General features: G+C 41.6%; 1 protein-coding gene across 1 annotated transcript in view; it reads left to right on the top strand.

Annotated features, from left to right (window-relative positions):
* fsd1 (fibronectin type III and SPRY domain containing 1) overlaps positions 1-22,030 on the top strand; it is a 47,418-nt gene that overhangs the window by 19,612 nt on the left and 5,776 nt on the right. Inside the window, exons 4-10 of the mRNA XM_069922993.1 lie at positions 290-391; positions 1,724-1,746; positions 11,082-11,203; positions 14,412-14,621; positions 16,163-16,261; positions 16,698-16,857; positions 17,754-17,836. Of these exons, the coding sequence (XP_069779094.1) occupies positions 290-391; positions 1,724-1,746; positions 11,082-11,203; positions 14,412-14,621; positions 16,163-16,261; positions 16,698-16,857; positions 17,754-17,836 (799 nt within the window). The remainder of the gene's footprint in view (positions 1-289; positions 392-1,723; positions 1,747-11,081; positions 11,204-14,411; positions 14,622-16,162; positions 16,262-16,697; positions 16,858-17,753; positions 17,837-22,030) is intronic.

The raw sequence follows: 22,030 nt of genomic DNA on the forward strand, positions 1-22,030 counted from the left end.
TCAGTACCACCCTGAGGGCCGAAGGGGCTGTACTGTGTGCAGCGTTCAATGTTTTCTGTTCAACCAAGTTGAAGTTAAGGTTCATCAACTAGCGCACACTGCAATTCAATTAAGAAACTTGAAGATTGTTTGGGTACCTCATTGCTTAAACATCTGTATTGTGGTAAAATGACAGAATAAAATCTAAGATTTTTTTTATCTTGACATCAATGGTCTATCTGATATGGTTAGTTAAAATTCATTCCCTGATCTCATACTGACAATAATTTTGCACTTCTCTTCTCATTAGAACCAGCTGACAGTCTGTTCCAAGGCTTTGGAGAGTTCAGAGGAACTTCTAGAGTTTGCAAACCAGACCTTGGACAACACAAATCTTGATGGGTTGAGCCAGGTAGTTGCTTCACCCATTTTTTGTCTGTTTTGCGTAATTAATTGATGTATATACAAGATTCTAAATTATTTTATGGTCATGTAAAAGTTTTGTTTCATGATCTGAATTAATAGTCTTAACTGTTGCAATCGAGATGAGCTAATCCAAACATAGAACCGTCATTGTTTGGTTCGTATTGTTTCTCACCAAGGACTGGATTTAACAATTGAGCCACAGTGATGTGATTTAAAAGCGTTGTTGCAAGAAGTAAAATGTGCTGTCTCTAATTCTTTTCACTAAATGCTTCTCTCTTGTAAAATGTAAATTTGTAATAATTTTCTGTTTCCTTGGCAGTTTAAAATATCCATGTAAGAAATCTGGGACCAGTTAAAATCATGCTTTTAATAAGGCTTCCAAAGGATTGATGAAAAATCTTAAAACAATTCTTTCACAAGCTGCAAACTTTGGCATGTTTTAATTATTGATTCCAGAAGGTTTTAGAAAACTGGAAGGAGAGGTGGGTTAAAGGACAAGCAGATCTAGTGCAGTTGAATTATTTTAAGTAAAGCATTAGTACATCTATTCTTGGTATTTAAGTAGACTTGTTAAGACTAATACTATTTTCTTGCAAATTCCAATGCTAATAGATAAACATACCTAAGGGAAAAAAAATAACTGTGAGCCAATTAACCAATTCATAGATTAATCAAAAGGTGTGGAGGAAACGAGAGGAGAAGTTGAGTTGGAATGTAGGAGGCTGAGGGGTGACCTGAGAGGTTTATAAAGTCGTGAGGGGAATGGTTAAAGTGAATGTTCAAACATTTTCCCAGGAGAGATGGTTAAAGAACTGAGAGAGGGTATATGTTTAAGGGGAGAGATTTAAGAGGGACTCAGCAAGCAAGTTTTTCAATCAGTGGCTGCTCTGTCCGGAATGATCTGCCAGAGGACACTGTAGAATCTCAACTTTCAAAAGACTTTTGGATAGATAAATGGACAGGAAGGGCTTGGAAGGTTTAAAAACCAAATACAGGCAAATGGAACTAACCCAGAATTCCTGCTTGTTTGGCATGGGTGAGTTGGGCCAAAAGGCCTGTTCTGTTCTCTGCGATGTTGAGGCCAAGCCTTATCAGTTTTGTGGGTACAGTAGGTGGTGCACCCAAGATTTTATGGTCAGGATATGATTTTCACTGTGCTGTATAAAAATCCTACTGGCTCCTGCAGTTTCATTGACTGCTTGTTGCAGTTTGTGGCTGGTTGCCTCACAGCAATGTACACTTTTGCTTAGCTGGTGTTTGAGTAATTATGCTGATTTGCATGTTTGACCTTTTCTCTCTTCTCTTTTCTGCTTTAAAGGCTGCCAAACAGATTAAAGATAGGTATTGTAAAATATTTTTGTTTTTGATGCATGTTTATCTAATGAACTAAGAACTGCACAAAACTTTTGTTTGCTTTGAGTGCTTAATGAACCACCAGTGTTTTTGATTGTTCTAGAAAATAACCCTCTTTAATGCTGGGGGATCCTATTTTAATGCTTTAATCCATTTTGTGCATCAAGAATTCCATGAAAATTATTCTTGTGTGTGAGTATGGACAGTATATGAAGGAGTAAAACATTGTTGAATACAGCTGACCAGCAATCAGAAACCTTTTGGGCATTTTTCAATATGCACATGTTCCTTAAACACCTGAATCCTGACCTAAAAAGTCCAACCTTCCATCCTCTTTTTAAACTGAAGAATTAGACTTGGGAAGATTTTATTTCTGATATATTGTCCAGATTTAAGCCTGTGATATGAGCAAATTGTCTGCTTTTAATTACAAAATGACCTAAAAATGCCTGATGAATAAAATTTTCGAGTATAGAACATTCCAGCATAGTACAGGCCCTTTGGCCCATGATGTCATGCTAACATACATAAGCCTACTCAACAATTTAAATCTTCCCCACTTTACACCCATTACACTCTCTTTTTCTTGCATCCCTGTACCTGTCTAAGAATCCTTCAAATGTCCACTTTTGGGTTAGAAACATCTGTATTTTGCAATAATTTCCAGTTAAAGAACCCAAATAATTTTGCAATGCAAGAACTAAGCATGTGTGAGATCCACAAATTCGTGGTTCACCCCGTTCCAAAAAGGATTAAAGCCTGTTCACTAGTGTTGGAAGCTTTCGAAAAGTCTGAGGGTTGGACTGACTGCAGTATTAACAAGAGTTTGACCCCACCACAACCTTCCAAAAGAAAAAACTTGTACGATAAATCTAATGAGCTTGTTATCATGTATATTATATAATGTACATATGTACCAAAATTCTTGCTGCAGCTGTCGGAAATTTAAAAATAATTAATAGTAACACTTAAATGTGATTATTAAATTTCATGACCAGCTCCTGTAAGTCCACTGATGAGAAGGAATTGTCCATACAAGTCCCATTCACTATGATAAAAATGAGATTTGACCATTGTGAGGGTGTTCCTGTATTCAGTTTTCACGTGCTATTTATGGAAAGAATCCTAGGTCCTTGTGTGGTGTAAGATGAAACCAGTCATTATCTAAAAGTTGCCATGTTTGGAATGACGATAAAAATTTAACCTGTGGGTACATGTTGGCCATTCAATCCATCAGTCATGCTACACCATTTCATAATATGGTTCAGGTATTTTAACTTGTTCTATAACTCTTAACATCCATGCCTAATATTTTTTAAAAAGAATATGCTGTTCCTAGATACAACAGCAGTATGCAAAAAGGATTCCCCATCTCCACATTTGTCTGAAGCCTGCATTCTGCTCTCATCCCTAATTTTACATAATGTAGGCAATTGAATCTCTTGTACTTGTTTTGCTATTTGAATTTTACCTGAGCATGAATATCCTGCGTGAACTCTGAATGTCTCGATTCCCACACTATTCTGTGTATCTCTATACCTTCGTCTTCACTATACTGAGCCTGCACAGGCCTCTTGGGATAGAGAATTCCAATCTCTCTCAGCACAAAGGAGAAAAAAAATCTTATCACTGGCTTGAATAGCTGACTCCTCGATTTGAGATTGGGACCCTTGGTTCTCAATGCTCCAGTCAGGGCATTTAACCAACGAAGCCCTGGGAAAATACTTCATTGGAATCACTTCTTATTATTCTAATATTTTCATAGAGTTTTGTAGAGTAGAAACAGGTTCTTTGTCCCTACTTGACCATGCTAACCAAACCTTGAAAGTTTGCCTTATTGTCTGCTCACGGGACAACTTCCTTCACTGTCCCCATACAATTTTCTAGCTGCAATATTATCAGAGGCCTTTATAGATGCAGTGAGAAATATTTACAGTTGCACTTAAGTCACCTGCCAATAAATCCCTTTCTAATTAGTTTTAATTTTCTAATTAATTCTGTTAGTTTTAGGGTAGTTTTAGGGAAGAGCAAGGAGAGGCCTAAAGTTGAGGTTCTGAATTGGAAAAGAGCAAATTTCGAAGGAATAAGAAGGGATTTGGGGAGTATTGAGTGGGACAGGATATTTTCAGGTAAGGATGTAAATGAAAAATGGAGGATATTCAAAAAAGGAATTTTGAGGGTACAGAGTAGTTATGTCCCAGTGTGGATCAAAGGAAAGGCTGGAAGTCATAGGGAGGCTTGGTTTTCGAGGAATATTGGAAATTTGGTTAGGAGAAAAAGGGAGGTGTACAAGAGGTATAAAGAGCAGGGAGCTGAGAAGTTCAAGGAGGACTACAAGGAGTGTAGAAGGAATCTTAAGAAAAAAATTCGAAAGGCCAAAAAGAGGTATGAAGAGGCTTTGGCTGACAGAGTAAAAATAAATGCAAAGGGTTTCTATAAGTACTTTAAAAGTAAAAGTTTAGTGAGAGATAAAATTGGACCCCTTGTAGATAGCGAGGGTAGGCTGAGTGAGAAGTCTGAGGAAATGGGGGAAATTTTGAATGATTTCTTTGCCTCGGTATTCACTAGGGAAAAAAATGTTGAACCAGTTGAAGTAAAGAAAAATAGTGGGGAGGTCATGAAGCATATAAGGATAACCGAGGAGGTAGTGATGGCTGTGTTAAAAAAGATAAAGGTGGATAAATCTCCCGGACCAGACAAAATATTCCCTAGGACACTCAGGGAGGCAGGTGGACAGTTAGTGGGGCCATTAACAGTGATATTTAGAATGTCACTGGCCACGGGGGTGGTGCCAAAGGATTGGAGGGTGGCGCATGTGGTTCCTCTGTTTAAGAAAGGGTCCAAATGCAAACCTGGGAATTATAGGCCTGTAAGTCTGACGTCTGTGGTGGGAAAGTTGATGAAAAGTGTTCTGAGGGATGCTATTTACAAATTTTTGGAGGTACAGGGATTGATAGGGAGTAATCAGCATGGTTTTGTCAGGGGTAGATCATGCTTGACAAACCTGATTGAGTTCTTCAAAGGGGGTTACAAAAAAGGTTGATGAAGGGAAAGCTGTGGATGTTGTCTATTTGGACTTTAGTAAAGCTTTTGACAAAGTTCCCCACAGGAGGTTAGGAAAAAAGGTGGAGGCATTAGGTATAAATAAGGAGGTAGTGAAATGGATTCAGCAGTGGTTGGATGGGAGGTGTCAGAGAGTAGTGGTAGAAAATTGTTTGTCCAATTGGAGGCCGGTGACGAGTGGAGTTCCTCAGGGTTCGGTCCTGGGTCCACTATTATTTGTTATATATATTAATGATCTGGATGTAGGGGTGGAGAATTGGATAAGCAAGTTTGCGGATGACACAAAGATTGGTGGTGTTGTGGACATTGAGGTAGATTACCATAGATTAAAAGGTGATTTAGGAAGGCTGGAGGTGTGGGCTGAGAAATGGCTGATGGAATTGAATACAGATAAATGTGAGGTGCTACATTTTGGAAAGGCAAATTTAAATAGGTCATATACATTGAATGGTAGACAATTGAGGAGTGCAGAGCAACAAAGGGATTTAGGAGTTATGGTAAATAGTACCCTCAAGGCTGATACTCGGGTAGATGGTGTGGTGAAGAAGGCATTTGGAATGTTGGCCTTCATAAATCGGAGTATTGAATTCAAGAGTAGGGAGGTTATGATGAAATTGTCCAAGGCATTGGTGAGGCCAAATTTGGAGTACTGTGTACAGTTTTGATCACCAAATTATAGGAAAGATATAAACAAAATAGAGAGTGCAGAGAAGGTTCACGAGAATGTTGACAGGATTTCAGAGTCTGAGTTACAGGGAAAGGTTGTGCAGACTGGGGCTTTTTTCTCTGGAGCGTAGAAGATTGAGAGGGGACTTGATAGAAGTGTTTAAGATTTTAAAAGGGACAGAGAGTAAATGTGGATAGGCTTTTTCAATTAAGAAAGGGGGAGATTCAAACTAGAGGACATGGTTTAAGATTGAAGGGGGAAAATTATAAGGGGAACATGAGGGAAAATTTCTTTACGCAGAGGGTGGTGGGGATGTGGAATGAGCTTTCGGCAGACATGGTCGAGTTGGGATCATTGGTTACATTTAAGGAAAGACTGGATCGTTACATGGATAGGAGGGGACTAGAGGGGTATGGACCGGGTGCTGGTCAGTGGGACTAGGAGGATGGGGATTTGCTGCGGCATGGACTAGTAGCGCCGAACTGGCCTGTTCTGTGCTGTAAGTGGTTATATGGTTAATTGCTTGTTGAACCTGCTTGTTGACTATTGGTCATTCGTGTACAAGGGGCACACAAATGCTCTTCAACACCTTTCAGTATCTAACTCCCAGGTTTCTTGGGCTGAATGGAGGACATTTTTTTTTCAAATTATGCTCCATCTGATTTGTCTTTTCTTGTTCCTTCTGAAGCCTTTCTGCATCCTCTACTCAGCACTCACCAGCACCCACCTTGTGAACACTGGCGTCCCATCAACAATCCCTGCAGCATTCCACTTGTCACAGTCTTCCGACCCAGAAATGATTTGTCCATCTTTTGTTTTTCTTTTGTTTGATTAGCCAGTTGCCAATGCGTGCCTGCGAATTAACCCAATTCCAGGTTCTCGGTTTCTGATTAATTCTGAGAAGGAGATCATTTGCTTTTTTGCCAGAGGAAGAGATTTACAGGTGAAATTTCAAGTCTGTGAAAGGGAATGAATATTAAAAGGACCAGTCACATTCGTAAACTCAACTCCATTCTGGAGAATGGTGTATTAAGAGTTGGTGGGCGACTTAGCAGAGTCGCAATGCCAGAAGAGATTAAACGTCCTGTCTCATTGGCCAAGGATCTTTACCTCTCTGATTTTATTCTTCGCCACATTCATGAAGAGGTGGGTCATAGGGGTCGCAACCATATGTTATCCAATCTACGCCAAAAATAGTGGATTCCTGGTGCCACTGGGTCAATCAGAAAAATTATCTCAACATGCGTTGTTTTGTCAGCGTGTAAGTAATCCTCCTGGACAACAGCAGATGGCAGATTTACCCCTGGACAGAGTCTCTCCTGATGAACCTCTGTTTACATATGTTGGAACTGATTATTTTGGACCTTTTGGAGTAAAGCGTGGAAGGAGTGTCGTGAAATGCAATGGTGTTCTTTTCGCATGTTTAGCCATAAGAGCAGATCTTCTGAAAGTCCAAATTGACTGGTTCCCTATTCTGCTTGTTACAACCGTGAGAAAACCGACTTGTCGAGCACTATTTTACCTTCGTAAATCTATGTTGACTTGTCCCAATCATATTATTATTTTCTAAGTACCTTGTTAACCATATAACCATATAACCACTTACAGCACAGAACAGGCCAGTTCAGCCCTTCTAGTCCATGCCGTAGCAAATCCCCACCCTCCTAGTCCCACTGACCAGCACCTGGTCCATACCCATCTAGTCCCCTCCTATCCATGTAACGATCCAGTCTTTCCTTAAATGTAACCAATGATCCCGCCTTGACCACGTCTGCCGGAAGCTCATTCCACATCCCCACCACCCTCTGCGTAAAGAAATTTCCCCTCATGTTCCCCTTATAATTTTCCCCCTTCAATCTTAAACCATGTCCTCTAGTTTGAATCTCCCCCTTTCTTAATTGAAAAAGCCTATCCACATTTACTCTCTGTCCCTTTTAAAATCTTAAACACCTCTATCAAGTCCCCTCTCAAACTTCTACGCTCCAGAGAAAAAAGCCCCAGTCTGCACAACCTTTCCCTGTAACTCAGACCCTGAAATCCTGTCAACATTCTCTGCACTCTCTCTATTTTGTTTATATCTTTCCTATAATTTGGTGATCAAAACTGTACACAGTACTCCAAATTTGGCCTCACCAATGCCTTGGACAATTTCATCATAACCTCCCTACTCTTGAATTCAATACTCCGATTTATGAAGGCCAACATTCCAAATGCCTTCTTCACCACACCATCTACCCGAGTATCAGCCTTGAGGGTACTATTTACCATAACTCCTAAATCCCTTTGTTGCTCTGCACTCCTCAATTGACTACCATTCAATGTATATGACCTATTTAAATTTGCCTTTCCAAAATGTAGCACCTCACATTTATCTGTATTAAATTCCATCAGCCATTTCTCAGCCCACACCTCCAGCCTTCCTAAATCACCTTTTAATCTACGGTAATCTACCTCGCTGTCCACCACACCACCAATCTTTGTGTCATCTGCAAACTTGCTTATCCAATTATCCACCCCTACATCCAGATCATTAATATATATAACAAATAATAGTGGACCCAGGACCGAACCCTGAGGAACTCCACTCGTCACCGGCCTCCAATTGGACAAACAATTTTCTACCACTACTCTCTGACACCTCCCATCCAACCACTGCTGAATCCATTTCACTACCTCTTTATTTATACCTAATGCCTCCACCTTTTTTCCTAACCTCCTGTGGGGAACTTTGTCAAAAGCTTTACTAAAGTCCAAATAGACAACATCCACAGCTTTCCCTTCATCAACCTTTTTTGTAACCCCCTTTGAAGAACTCAATCAGGTTTGTCAAGCATGATCTACCCCTGACAAAACCATGCTGATTACTCCCTATCAATCCCTGTACCTCCAAAAATTTGTAAATAGCATCCCTCAGAACACTTTTCATCAACTTTCCCACCACAGACGTCAGACTTACAGGCCTATAATTCCCAGGTTTGCATTTGGACCCTTTCTTAAACAGAGGAACCACATGCGCCACCCTCCAATCCTTTGGCACCACCCCCGTGGCCAGTGACATCCTAAATATCTCTGTTAATGGCCCCACTAACTGTCCACTAGCCTCCCTGAGTGTCCTAGGGAATATTTTGTCTGGTCCGGGAGATTTATCCACCTTTATCTTTTTTAACACAGCCATCACTACCTCCTCGGTTATCCTTATATGCTTCATGACCTCCCCACTATTTTTCTTTACTTCAACTGGTTCAACATTTTTTTCCCTAGTGAATACCGAGGCAAAGAAATCATTCAAAATTTCCCCCATTTCCTCAGACTTCTCACTCAGCCTACCCTCGCTGTCTACAAGGGGTCAAATTTTATCTCTCACTAATCTTTTACTTCAAATGTACTTATAGAAACCCTTTGGATTTATTTTTACTCTGTCAGCCAAAGCCTCTTCATGCCTTTTTTTTTGGCCTTTCTAATTTAATGATTAAAGATAGGTTGCAACATGGCCTACCCAGGTCAGGCTGCATAATCTGTTGTTCCCTCTTTTTAACTTTTCTCCCTCCCCTTAAGCACTTATCATCTGTTGAAATGTTCAAGAACCTTCACTTTTGCAGGACAATGAGCAATGCTCCATTATTTGCATTGTCATCCCTTTCAAAACCGTATTTTGGACTCTCTCAACAGAAGAGAGAGTCAAATCCTTCATTTTGAAACCCTCTAAATTAGAATGCATTTAAATCATCTCTATTTAAGGAAAGATTAACTTTTTTTTCCAACAAAATGTGTTTGCCCACTAACTTTTTAACTTGAGTATTATTTCTATAGCAAGTGTGCAATAAATCTATAAAGATTTTACTTCCTATTGAAGCTAAAGTCAGAATACAGTTTCTTCAAAGTCATTTTATCGAAAATAAGTTGAAAACAGCTATTAGATTTCCTCTTAATCTTTTAAATTGCAGAGAAGCCAAACTGACCTTTGTACTCCAGGTATCATTCAAATAAATCTGTGCAGTACTTCCAGGGACAACGCACCTCTTATTTGTCGTGCCCAAAGTTTTCCTGCAGTCCGGTGTGACTTTGCGGACCAGCAAAGCAACTCCTACACCTTGTGTGCCAGTGTTCCCAACGTAAATCAACTGAGATGCAAGGTGCTACAGATGCTGGAATCGTGCCTTGACCCGAAATGTCAAAGGTCCATTTCTCTCCGTGGGTGCCGTCTGACCTGCTGAAACCCTCCCAACTTCTCATTGTTAGGCCAAGATTCAAGAGCTGCTTTTGATTTTCTTCGTTATCCTGCAGATCTTTTCAGTTTTTAAAAAAATTCATAAGGTACTCTACTCGATCCTTTTTATGGGGAAACTATCCAAATGCTGAGAGTAAATGCCTATTTCCACAATTCCTTTTCAGTTTCACTAATCCCTCTCTCTGTTTCACCTGCACATTTCGTTAGCTTGGGCTGTATTTGTGTTCAAGATCAAACCAGCCATCAACCTAATATTTTCTAAGAACTTTTTTTGCAACAGCAAATGAAACTATATTTGTTTGCGTGATCTCTTCACCCCTCTATTTCATCAGTTTCCCAAACTTTGTTTTCTTTAGCCTTTTGCATTCACACAAAAGACACTTAAGTTTAGGGTTCCGCGTGGGTTTGCTCCCGTCCTCCAAAAACATACTGGAGTTGTAGGCTAATTGGTGGAATTGGGCGGCACGGGCTCATAGGCCAAAAGGGCCTATTGCTGTGCACACAGAGGTCCTATCACTGCAGCACTGCTGTCGAGACAAGAGAAGCAAAAAGGGAGTCCTTTCCGTATCATTGAGTGACTGTGGATCCCATCAACTCCTACAAAGCAGGTGCCTTCTGTGCCCCCATAACCTTCTGTCCATCAGTGAACCCATGTTTGAAGCCCCAAGACACCCCCATTGGCCTCTGGTTCCAAAGCAATTGGATATTGCCAGGAGAGTGCTTTGTTAGCTTACTTTGAAACCTGTCCCTCAGTAAATTCTTGGAACATTGCAGAACCATCATCAAATGCCAACCATTCTTATCCTGTCCATTTTTAAGCCACTGCTTTTGCATGCCTTGATGCTTAAAGTGAACCCTGCATAACTAACCCTACATTTCCCCAAATGAGACCATTTTGTGAATTTCTATGTGTTAAAATCATCTTTTTCAAACTCGGTCAGTGTTTTACCTTCAATCCTTTCTCATCAGTAGGTGTTCACAAATGTCTGACACTGATGTTAATGATATGTAAATTTAGGCAATCAAATAATCCTTGGACCAGTAGGTGGATGAATGTTCAAATACAAAGGGACAGATGGTGAATTGTGAGCCGATTTAGTTTTGTAGAGCAGCTCGAATGTGACAGATTGAGTGCGTGATATTGGGTTTGAAAGCCATATACATCATGCCCAAACTGTTTGCTCTCGCCATCTTCTGCTGCATGTTTCCACACCTTCAGCTGCCTTTGGAGGCCGTGGTTTAATACAGAGATAACACTGAACTTAAGAACGAACGTTACTTTTCAAAGTAGTTTTGTGATTGCCATGGTGACTTCAGGCAGGAATGTTGGCTATGTTTGTAATGTTAATTCTTTGATTTTTCTAGTGTTACCATGGCACCAGCTTTCAGGCTATCCTTGAAGGCCAAAGCCAGTGACAACATGAGTCATCTCATGGTCGACTTTTCCCAAGAACAAAAAATCCTGCATTCAATGAAGTTCTTGCCAGGTGAGAGTGAGAAATAAGTGTTTCCTTCTGCATTATTTCTCTTTTTTTTCCTCTCCCTTGATCTTGGAGAGTTGGAAGCTGCATTCAAGATATAGTTTATTTATCAGCTGATTGTACAGTACAACCCGACAAACAGCGTTCTTCAATCCACAGTGCAAACACACCTACTGACCTAACACGTATAAGGGGATAGGACAACACCTGGCCAGCTGCCAATCAGTCGGCCTGAATGGATCAAGACCCACCCGGTCGGGTGTCAATCACCCTCCGGGATATAAGCCTGTGCCGGCCTCCTGAGGCCTCACACTGAGTTGCTGCAGCCACAACCAGCCTGGTTGATAAATAATGATAAATAGTGGAGTTTTAAGGAGTTGTTTTAGCAATGCTTCAGTCATTCAGCATTCTCACTACCAGTGGGAAGAAGCTGTACCCCAGCCTGATGGTTCTAGCTCTGATGCTCCTGTATCTCTTTCCTGACAGGATCAGCTGTAAAATGTTGTGTGCAGTGCGATTATGGGTCCTCACTGAACTGATTTTATGAATCCTGTTTAAACAACCATACCGGTAAATCACTTGGATGAGGGGGAAGGGAGACCCCAGTGATCCTTGCTGCTGCTTTTATGCTCCTGTGGATCGACCATCAATCCACAGTAACTATACCAAACTGTGATGCAGCCGCCAGGATGATAGAGTGCCTGTGGAAAGTTTATAGAATGGTGGCCAGTAGCCTTACCTACCGTAATCTTCTCAGAATTTGCAGTCGCTCCTAACAGTTTAGGAGATGTGTGTCCAGGATAGGTCACTTCTTAAGTGGACTTTGAGGAACGGTGCTCTCTACCCTCTCCACTAGCAAGCTATTAATATGTAGTGGAGAGTGGTCATTCTGGTCCACAAGTATCTCCTTTGTCTTGTCCATGTTGAGGCTCTGATTGTTATTCTTGCACCATTCTCCACCTTTTCCCTGTAGGGCAACTCATCGTTGTTGCTGAGGAGGCCAACAACTGTCGCGTCATCTGCAAACTTGATGACACGGTTGGAGTTGGATCTGGCAACGCAGTTGTGGGTCAGTAGCGTGAACAGTAGCGGGCTGAGCACACAGCTCTGAGGTGCTCAGAGTGATGGTGCTTGACGTTCTGCTACCAAACCAAACAGACTGTGGACTTTCTGTTAGGAAGTCCTGAATTCAGTTACAGAAAGGGCTGTTGAATCCCAGTAAGGACAGCTTCTGGGGCATGATTTTATTAAGCATCAAGCTGAAGTCAGTGAACAGCAGCCTGGCAGATGAGGCATCATTCTCCAGGTAGGTGAGGACAATGGCTGCCTTGAAACCTGCTGGGATAATGGACTGCTGCAGCGGCGTGTTGAAGATGTCCGTAAGGCTCTCTGTCAGTTGGTCTGCACTGTCCTCAAAAACCCAACCGGGTATGTTGTCTGGTCCCGCTGCCTTATGTAGGTTCATCTTGGATAAGATTCTCCTCACCTCAGCTGCGGCTATGCAAAGGGCCTGTTCTTCAAGGACAGATGGAGTCAGCCTGTTCTTCTTATCAAACTGTGTGTAGAAGATGTTCAGTCTGTCCGGAAAGGAGGCGTCATTATCATGACTTGGGAACTGTTCAAGATGTGAGGCAAGAACTAGAGGACATGGGCTAAGGGTGAAAGAGGCAATGTTTAAGGGGAACTTCTTCACGATGAGAGTGTGGAACAAGCTGACAGCTTAAGTGGTGAATACGAGCCCGGTTTCTTTTGGCATTTAAGAAAAATTTTGATAGGTACGTGGATGGGAGGGCAGGTCATCGCAGCTAATAGTTTGGCACAGACTAGATGAGCCTGAGGATCTGTTTTTGTGTTGCAGTGTTTGAGGTGCGCGATTGTGTCTGATTGCCTTGCAGAGGCTTGCTTTAGAGTTGTGGGCTTCTGCAAAAGTTTGAGCTGAACAATTTCATTGAACTATCGTATTTATTTGTGCAATTTTCTGATTTTGAGCAAGCACATTGCACAAAGAGAGGAGAGTGAAGACAGCTGATTGTCTGTTGAACAATATTGGGAATGAGGTAGGAACAGGTTATCAGTCTCCTTTGAGCTTTAAACCCTGGAATTAAATTACCACAAAGTTCAAATTTATTGGCAGAGTACATACATGGCACGACATACAACCCAGAGATTAGTTTTCTTGTGGGACAGGCAGAATCTTTATTTATCGGTAACTAAACAGTATTCCAGAAGAAAGAGAGAAATATAAACAAGTAAAGAAATGCAAACAAATTTTGCAAGTACAGAAAAAATAAATATGCAAAGAGTGCGAGTCCTTAAATGAGTCCCTGATGAGTTTGTTGTTGATGAGTCTGAGGGTGGAGGGGTAGCAGCTGTTCCTGAACCTGGTGGTGCGAGTCTTGTGGCCCCTGCACCTCTTTCCTGATGGTTGCAGCGAGAACAGAGCGGTGCTGGAGTTGACGTGCTCCCGGTGGGGTTGGCGGGGGGGGGGGGGGGGGGGGGGGGCGGGTGGAAAGAGTTGACAGGCACTTCCTAAGAAGACTGAAGCAGCCCACCATTATGTCAACCTTCCACAGGAGCTCTAGCGAGAGTGTCCTGTCCAGCTGCATCACAGTGTGGTACGGTTGCTGCAGAGAAATGGCTCAGTGGTCAATCCACAGGACCATAAGAGTGGCAGAGAGGATCACTGGAACCTTCCTACCCTCCCCCCACCACCCCGCAATTAATCATCCCCACCCCAAGTGAAATCATTGAGAACCTCTTCAACCCTACACATAGCATCTTTCAGCTGCTCCCGTTGGGGAAGAGATACAGGAGTATCAGAGCCAGCACCGCCAGGCCGAGGAACATCTTCCTGCAGGCAGTGCAAATGCTGAATGACTGAAGGAACTGCTCACACTGACCATCCGAGACTCTCATATTCACAAAGCAAAGTTTATTCATTTATTTATAGCTGAAATACTTGTCCTGCAGATATATATTGTTGGTCTGTATGCATGTTATGTCTGGTTGTATATCTGCATGTTTTGCACCAAGGGCCAGAGAACACTGTTTCGTTGGGTTGTACTTGTACAATCAGATGACAATAGACTTGACTAATGGTTGCAAAAATGTACTTCATGCTTGTAATTATCAATGTTTTTCCAGTTTTAAACTCTTTTGATGAAACTGATGAAGTCTGCTTTATCTCTATTTTCACACTTTAAAAAAAAATCAGTACCAAGTATTCCAGAAATCGATATATCAGAGTGTATGGTAGCAGACAACTGTGTGTCTGTGGTCTGGAGGATGCCTGAAGAGGATGCAAAAATCGATCACTACGTGTTGGAATATCGCAAAACAAACCACGAGGGGGCCCCACGACTGAAAGAAGAACACCCCTGGATGTTGAGGGAAGGCATTAAGGAGATGGAATTCACACTGTCAGGTAATCACGTTCAAGAGATGGCACTTAAACAGTGCAGTTATTCCTCAGTATATCGCTGAATTTTCAGTCGAGATCAAGACGCACGTTTTGAATCGAGCTTGCTTGACCTGCGATACGCAGAAGTGAAGTCTTTCTTTGTGAAAGTTTATTTTTCTTTCACAGGGAATGTAATTTGGTTAACAGTACCCTTTTTTTGAATTGGATATTAGTGGAGGGAATTAATAAAGTGAGATGACAGTGTTGTAAAGCAAACAACGCTGTGGTATTTACATGTGCTGTGTTTCAGAAGAAATAGCCTGACTACCATTCAATTAAATGTTCGAGAAGTAGAACATTAAAAGTGTAGCACAGCTAGTGTAGCAGCTAGCTATTGCAATGTCAGTGACCCAGATCGAATCCGGGGCTGTCTAGAAGGAGTTTGTGCGTTCTCCCAATACCTGCGTGGGTTTCCTCTGGGTCTCCGGTTTCCTCCCACGTTCCAGTCATACGGGATCAGTAGGTTAATTGGTTGCATGGGTATAATTGAGCGGTGCGGGCTTGTGGGCCGGAAAGGTCTGTTACCATGCTGTGCCTCAAAGATAAAAAAGGTCTTGTAAATATGACAATCGTGTTTAAGAAACTTCTAGAAAGACACATGAATAGACTAGGAATGATGGTATAGGTATTGTGTACAGGCAGAGGAGATTTAATGTAATTTTGTATCTTGTTTGGCACAGACATCATGGGCCTGTTGCTGTTCTTCCTTGTATGTTCTATATTATCACTCATAGTTTTCCCTGTCATTCAAACAAAACTTTCCTCTCAACAGTGCTACATAAATAGGTTAACCTGTTATTGCTGCTTATGAGACGTGATGTGTTATAATGTCTGTTTAATTTACGAACAGTCGCTCTGCATATCAGAAGGTTGAAACATTTTGATGTGATCACAGATTATATAAACACAACGTGCATTTGTAATGTAGACTTGAGAATTACTTTGCCCTTTATTGATCACATTCAAATACTGAGACCTTGGGATCTATGTCTGAGAAAGTCCATGACTTCTGTTCACTGGGTTAGAAGTGGAGAATGCAGAATTGATGAAAAAAATATTCAGCTCAAAATGCTCGCCTAAGAAATATTTGACAATTTATTCCAAAGGATTTGCAACGATAGTTTTCAAATAGTGGAACAGTAGAACTCTGGACTGCTCAAGGATTGGGTTGCTCCAGATTTTCTGATTTCTCAGCCAGTCCTTTTATAATTTAAGGAGGAATAAAAAGGAGATGAACAGGCAAGTTTTGATAGTTTATTCATTAGCAAATAGAGCGCACTTCATTTAACAAAACGAGCAGTTTTAAAGAAAAATAAAGTAGTCGCTTGTTGCCGCTGTGCATCTGTGGTGCTTGCGTTCGTAGGCAAAAGCCCGCTACGTTTTAAAAAGATTGGGAGTTTTTGAAAAGTCCAGATTTTCGGGGGTGGTCCGGATTTCTAGACTTCTACTGTATGTATCTGCCACGTGTATGACTCTAGTTTTGCTGCTCTCTCTTTTATTACCAGCTTTGAAATTTGACACAAAATTCATCAATTTCCGGGTGAAAGCTTGCAACAAGGCTGTAGCCGGAGAGTTCTCGGAGACAGTCACACTGGAAACCAATGGTTTGTATAGCTACTTATCCTTTGCTCTGGACTTCATATCCCATAATCTCATTTACTGTCCTGCATTAGAGAGTTAGTTTCCAATTTTAGCACAGATGAACTAGTTACATAGAGCATCATTTTCTGAGGTATATGTCAATATTCATATTGCTTAAAGTCCTTGTGGTCCAATCTGATGCATGGCACAGCTGAGAATTTGATCATTATGGGAATTTGGGTGATGGATGTGTAAAAAGGAAGACCGAGCCACACTAGGGAAAAGGAAAGTATTACGATATGGTGGGGGGGTGAAGGAATATTATTCATTACCAAACAATAGCCTGGGAAATGTACGACATTTATATCCTATAGGATTTGAACTGCAGTTGTTAAACGGTGGAATGTACCTCCCCCTAATTGCTTCTGAGAATTAAAGTCACTTGCTCTTTGTCCACAGCATTTAATTTTAATTTGGATGCTGTGACTGCTCACCAGAATTTAAAAGTGGAAGATCACAAAGTGGAATGGGACGCTTCAGGGGGAAAGGTGCAAGAGATCAAAGTTCGAGGAAAGGAAAATCGAAGTAGGACAGCATCGCCTGCTCATTCTCCCGCAAGGTACAAATCTCCATTGAAGACCAACGGGGAGTCCAGCTACTGTCTTCAAACAGTGGAATCTGTTCAAAGGCTGCAGTTGGACGTGACATGTCATTCTCAATGGCAAAAGTCAAAGATTACGACCTGGTTACAGGAGGGAGGAGTTGGTGTCCGTTCCTTCAATTTGGTGATTTTTTTTAAAATTAAAGTAATAGAGGCATCTCAGATTCCTTTAATTTGCTTTGTTTGATCAATTTGAATAAATATCATTTGTTTGATTGTTTTGATGACTAGGTCTTGCACGAAGTCAGCGACAATTCTGAAGTACACGTTATTTTTTGTTTTAATTCCCATCAAGTTGTGATGCATGGTTAACACTGAGTTGCACTAGTACCAAAATCTGGAACTCTACAGGACTTTCCCCGATTTTAATTTTTTTTTAATTTAAAGATACGTCTCGATAACAGGCCCTTCCGGCCCACAAGTCCGCGCCACTCAAATACACCCATGTGATCAATTAACCTACTAACCCCCGTACATCTGTGGACTGTGGGAGGAAACTGGAGCACTCAGAGGATGTGGGCACTGGCAGAAACTCCTTGCAGCTAGTGTCAGATTTGAACTCAGATCGCTGGAGTTGTGCTAACCATGTATTAAACGCCTGTGTTTTCAGAGGATTGTGAACACCCTGGATTTATGTAACTTAATTCTGCAAGAAATGTAAACTAACTTGGTAATACTTATCCCATGACTAGACAAACCTGTTTCTGTATTTTTTCACGTTCCCAAATTCACTATACTCCTCACTTCTATTACTTTTTCCTCTGCTACAGTCCTTTGTTTGCAAGCAAATCAAACCCACAAAGTTCATTTATTTCTGGCTAAAACATTGTTCTTTATTTTATTTTTAAATGAAGAAACATCATTCAGTCCCCAAAGAGAATGCCATCCGGAAGGAGCAGCCGTGATCGATTCACTGCAGAATCGTACACCGTTCTGGGTAGGTGCATGAAATTCTATCCTTGTACTTTGTAATGCGAGAAGGGCTGCATTGTTTGTCTTTTGTAGGTCCATTATTGGAGTCCAAGGACCATTTAATAAGTTAATGATGGTTCCCCATAAATACCATGCAGATTTGCATTTCCCCATTTCGCTTGGATTCCTTTGACACAGTCAAACAATAAATTAGTGGAAGAATTTAGCTTCCAATATGCATTTGAAGGCACTCTAGTGATCTGTGGAACTTTTGGGACAAGGTGTTTTGGTCCCTCATCTGTGGAAGGCTAATTCTACAAATCTTTCTCCGCATTGCCCTTTTCATTGTGTTTCCACATATTCCTTTAACATTTGAGCTGAAGCTATTCTACTGGGATGACTTCTATGTGGCTCTATATTTAAACCATGAAATCATTTACCAGATCTGCACCAATGCAATAACCTGTGGACTATTCCACTGTTTCCTGCTGCTTAGTTGTCTGTACCAAATGCCGTCAGGATATGACATTCCAATACACAGTCAAAACATTGACAGCCAATTGAACAATCTAGGTTTGCAAAGCATTCCATAAGAGAAGAATTTTCTTTTTAAAGTCTCCCTTTTTAGCTATCAATACAGCTTGAAAAAGCCTCAGAGTCCTGACCAAGTGTTAGTCCACTGCATAACCTTGAAGTGAATCATGCAGGTCTGCAGACGCAGTGATTGAAGAAGAAACACAGCGCTGAAGAAACTCGGCTGATCAAACAGAGAACTTTGTACAGAAGGTGTTCTAAGAGATCAGATATACAATTATTTGAATAGCCACGGACTGATTAGGTATAGTCAACATGGCTTTGTGGATAGTAGGTCGTGTTTAACCATTATTGTAGAGTTTTCCAAGATTACCAGGAATGTTGATGAAGGAAAGGCTGTGGATGTTGTCTACATGGACTTTAGTAAGGCCTTTGACAAGGTCTCACATGGGAAGTTAGTTAGGAAGGTTTAGATGCTCGATATTCATGGTGAATTAGTAATCTGGATTTGTCGATGGCTGGAAGGGAGAAGCCAGAGAGTAGTGGTGGATGATTGCATCTCAGACTGGAGGCCTGTGACTAGTGGTGTGCCTCAGGGATCGGTGCTGGGACCATTGTAGTTTGTCATCTATATCAATGATCTGGATCATAATGTGGTAAATTGGATCAGCATGTTTGCAGATGACACCAAGATTAGAGGGGTTGTAGACAGCGATGAAGGTTTTCAAAGCTTGCAGAGGGGTATCTGGACCAGCTGGAAAGATGAGCTGAAAAATGACAGATGGAAGGACAAAACCATTTTGGAAGGACAAACCAATAAAGGATAGACACAGTAAATGGTAGGGCACTGAGGAATGTGGTAGGACAGATACATAATTCCCTGAAAGTGCTGTCACAGGTGGTTCAGGTTGTGAAGAGAGGTTTTGGCATGTTGGCCTTCATAAATCAAAATATTGTGTCTAGGAATTTGAATGTTATGGTAAAGTTGTATAAGACATTGGTGAGGCCAGGTTTTGAGTATTGTGTGTAGTTTTGGTCACCTAACTACAAGGAAAGATAACAATAAGACTGAAAGAATACAAAGAAGATTTACTAGGATGTTGCCTGGATTTCAGGAACTGAGTTTCATGGAAAGGTTAAACAGATTAGGACTTTATTCCCTGGAACATCGAAGAATGAGGGGAGATTTGATGGAGATATTTAAAATTGAGGGGGAGAGGCAGAGTAAATATACATGGGCTTTTTCCATTGAGGGAGGAAATGCAAACCAGAGGACATGGGTTAAAGGTGAAATGGAAAAGGTTTAGGTGGAACATAGGGCAAACTTCTTTTCACTAAGAGTGGTGGGAGTATGGAAAGAGTTGCCAGCTGAAGCGGTGAATGCTGGCTCATTTTTAACATTTAAGAAGAATTTGGACAGATATGTGGATGTGAGAGGTATGGAGGGCTATGGACTGGATGCATGTCAGTGGGATTAGGCAGAAAAATGGTTCAGCATGGTCTAGAAGGGCTGAAAGGGCCTGTTTCTGTGTTGTAATGTTCTATAACTAATTCTAAGGTATAAAATTTTCGAAGGACTGTACTTATCTGTAGCTAATTAACCGCAGTGATACTTTTTCATTCTAAGCTGACAGTGTTTCCAATTTATAGGAACCATGTTAGAGACTCTTCTTGGAACCCTTGTTGGACAGGAGAGTGTGCATACTTAAAAAGAACCCTTCTCCCTCTCCAAGGAAGGGGAATGGGGGAAATTTCTGTGGCCTAGATTTTCTCTGGCTGACCCAAAATTGCCTGACTAGAGAGTTTCAACTTGCAACAGTTTATAGCATTTATAATTTAAAACCTAGTTTAACAAAAAAGCTGTCAAGTGTGCTGGAGAAACTCTGCTGGTAACACAACATCCTTAGAAATTAAAACTGCATGACTTGCTGAGTTTCTCCAGCACATTTGTGTGTTGTACCCGACTCCTGTATCTGCGCACCGTCTTGTTAAAATCCATTGGTAATGCTTTGCTCTTCCTTTGTGGCCCAAGTTTGACATTTATTTCTACAGAAGTGGCTGTAATGTGGAGTGAGGTGGAACCTTATTTTGAATTAAACATGCTATTCAGCCGAAGATTGTAATGGAAACGTTATAGAAATAATCTTATTTCGAATGTGATTAGTGACGATGGTAAATTGTGTTTTCTCGTGGAGGATGTTTACTGTTACAAACATCATTTGAAATTAAATGAGTTTATTGTCGTCTTCGTTGTACGGATCCACCAAATTCTTTCTTGCTTCAGCTAAACTGTCACTTCATTTTTTTTTAAAAACTACAAAAATGTCCATTATATCATGGAGGCTGGTGGAGAAGCTGTCCTCACTGGGAGTCAGTGCCCCTCTCTGTAACTGGTTTGTCCAGGCCAAGTCTGTCCAGGCCAGTAGCAAAACATCGAGCACTGGCGCACCTCAGGCCTGTGTGCTCAGCCCGCTACTGTTCACGCTACTGACCCACGACTGCGTCGCCAGATCCAGCTCAAACAGAGTCATCAAGTTTGCAGGTGACACAACAGCCGTCGGCCTCATCAGCAACAACGATGAGTCACCCTACAAGAGAAGAGGTGGAAAATCTCACGATTATAGTGTGAGAATAACAACCTGAGTTTCATCGAAGACAAGACGAAGGTGATGTTGCTGGACTTCAGGAGGACCAGGGACAGCCACCCTCCACAACACATCAACAACTCTGTAGTAGAGAGTGTGGAAAGCTCCTTGGAGTTCACATAACCAATTACCGATCGTGGACACTCCAGGATCTCTTCATTTGTCAGGAAGGTGCATCAGTGACTGCACCTCATGAGAAGACTGAAGCGGGCAAGGCGACCGGCCGCCATCACAAGAACTCTGCCAAGGGCATCCTGGCTGGCTGCATCACAGGGTGATAAGATGGCTGCCAAGTTATGGATCAGAGGTCAATCCACAGGATCATAAGAATGGCAGAGAGGATCACTGGGGACTCCCTCTCCCCCATTGACCGGATCAACCGGGATCATTGTCTGAAGAGGGTGCGCAAAATCATTGAGGGGCCACTTCCAACCTGTACACCGTATTTTTCAGCTCCTCTCATAGGGGAAGGGATACAGGAATATCTGAGCCAGCACCACCAGGCTGAGGAACAGCTTTTTCCCCATGGGCAGTGAGGGTGCTGAACGACCAAAGGAACTGCTCCCACTGCTCTCATATTTACAAAACAATAGTTATTCATTTGAATATATATTGTCTGTCTGTATGTGTGTTATCTCTGGTTGTGTCTATCTGCGCGTTTCGCACGGAGGACAGGGCAATGCTGTTACGTGTAATCAGGTGATAATAAACTTGACTTGAGAGTCAATCACAGATCTGAGATTTCAGAAGAAGCTGGATCAGGCTCGGGAATTATTTTTTGGAATGTAGGGGATGTGGGGGTGAGCTCAGAGGTGTTCAAAAATATGAGAGGAATAGATCAGGTAAATGCTGTCTTTTCAGTAGTAGAATCTTGACCAGAGGACATAGGTGATAGGAGAGACTTAATGGGAACGTGGGGTAATTTCTTTTGTATACAGAAGGTGGTGGGAATCTAGAACAAGCTGTCAGAGGAGCGCTGTTGATGCAAAATTAAAAAAAAACAATTGGATAGCATCGGTTGAGAGGGATACGGGCCAAAT

The sequence above is a fragment of the Narcine bancroftii genome, chromosome 3, assembly GCF_036971445.1.
Source record: "Narcine bancroftii isolate sNarBan1 chromosome 3, sNarBan1.hap1, whole genome shotgun sequence".
Taxonomy (NCBI): Eukaryota; Metazoa; Chordata; class Chondrichthyes; order Torpediniformes; family Narcinidae; genus Narcine; species Narcine bancroftii.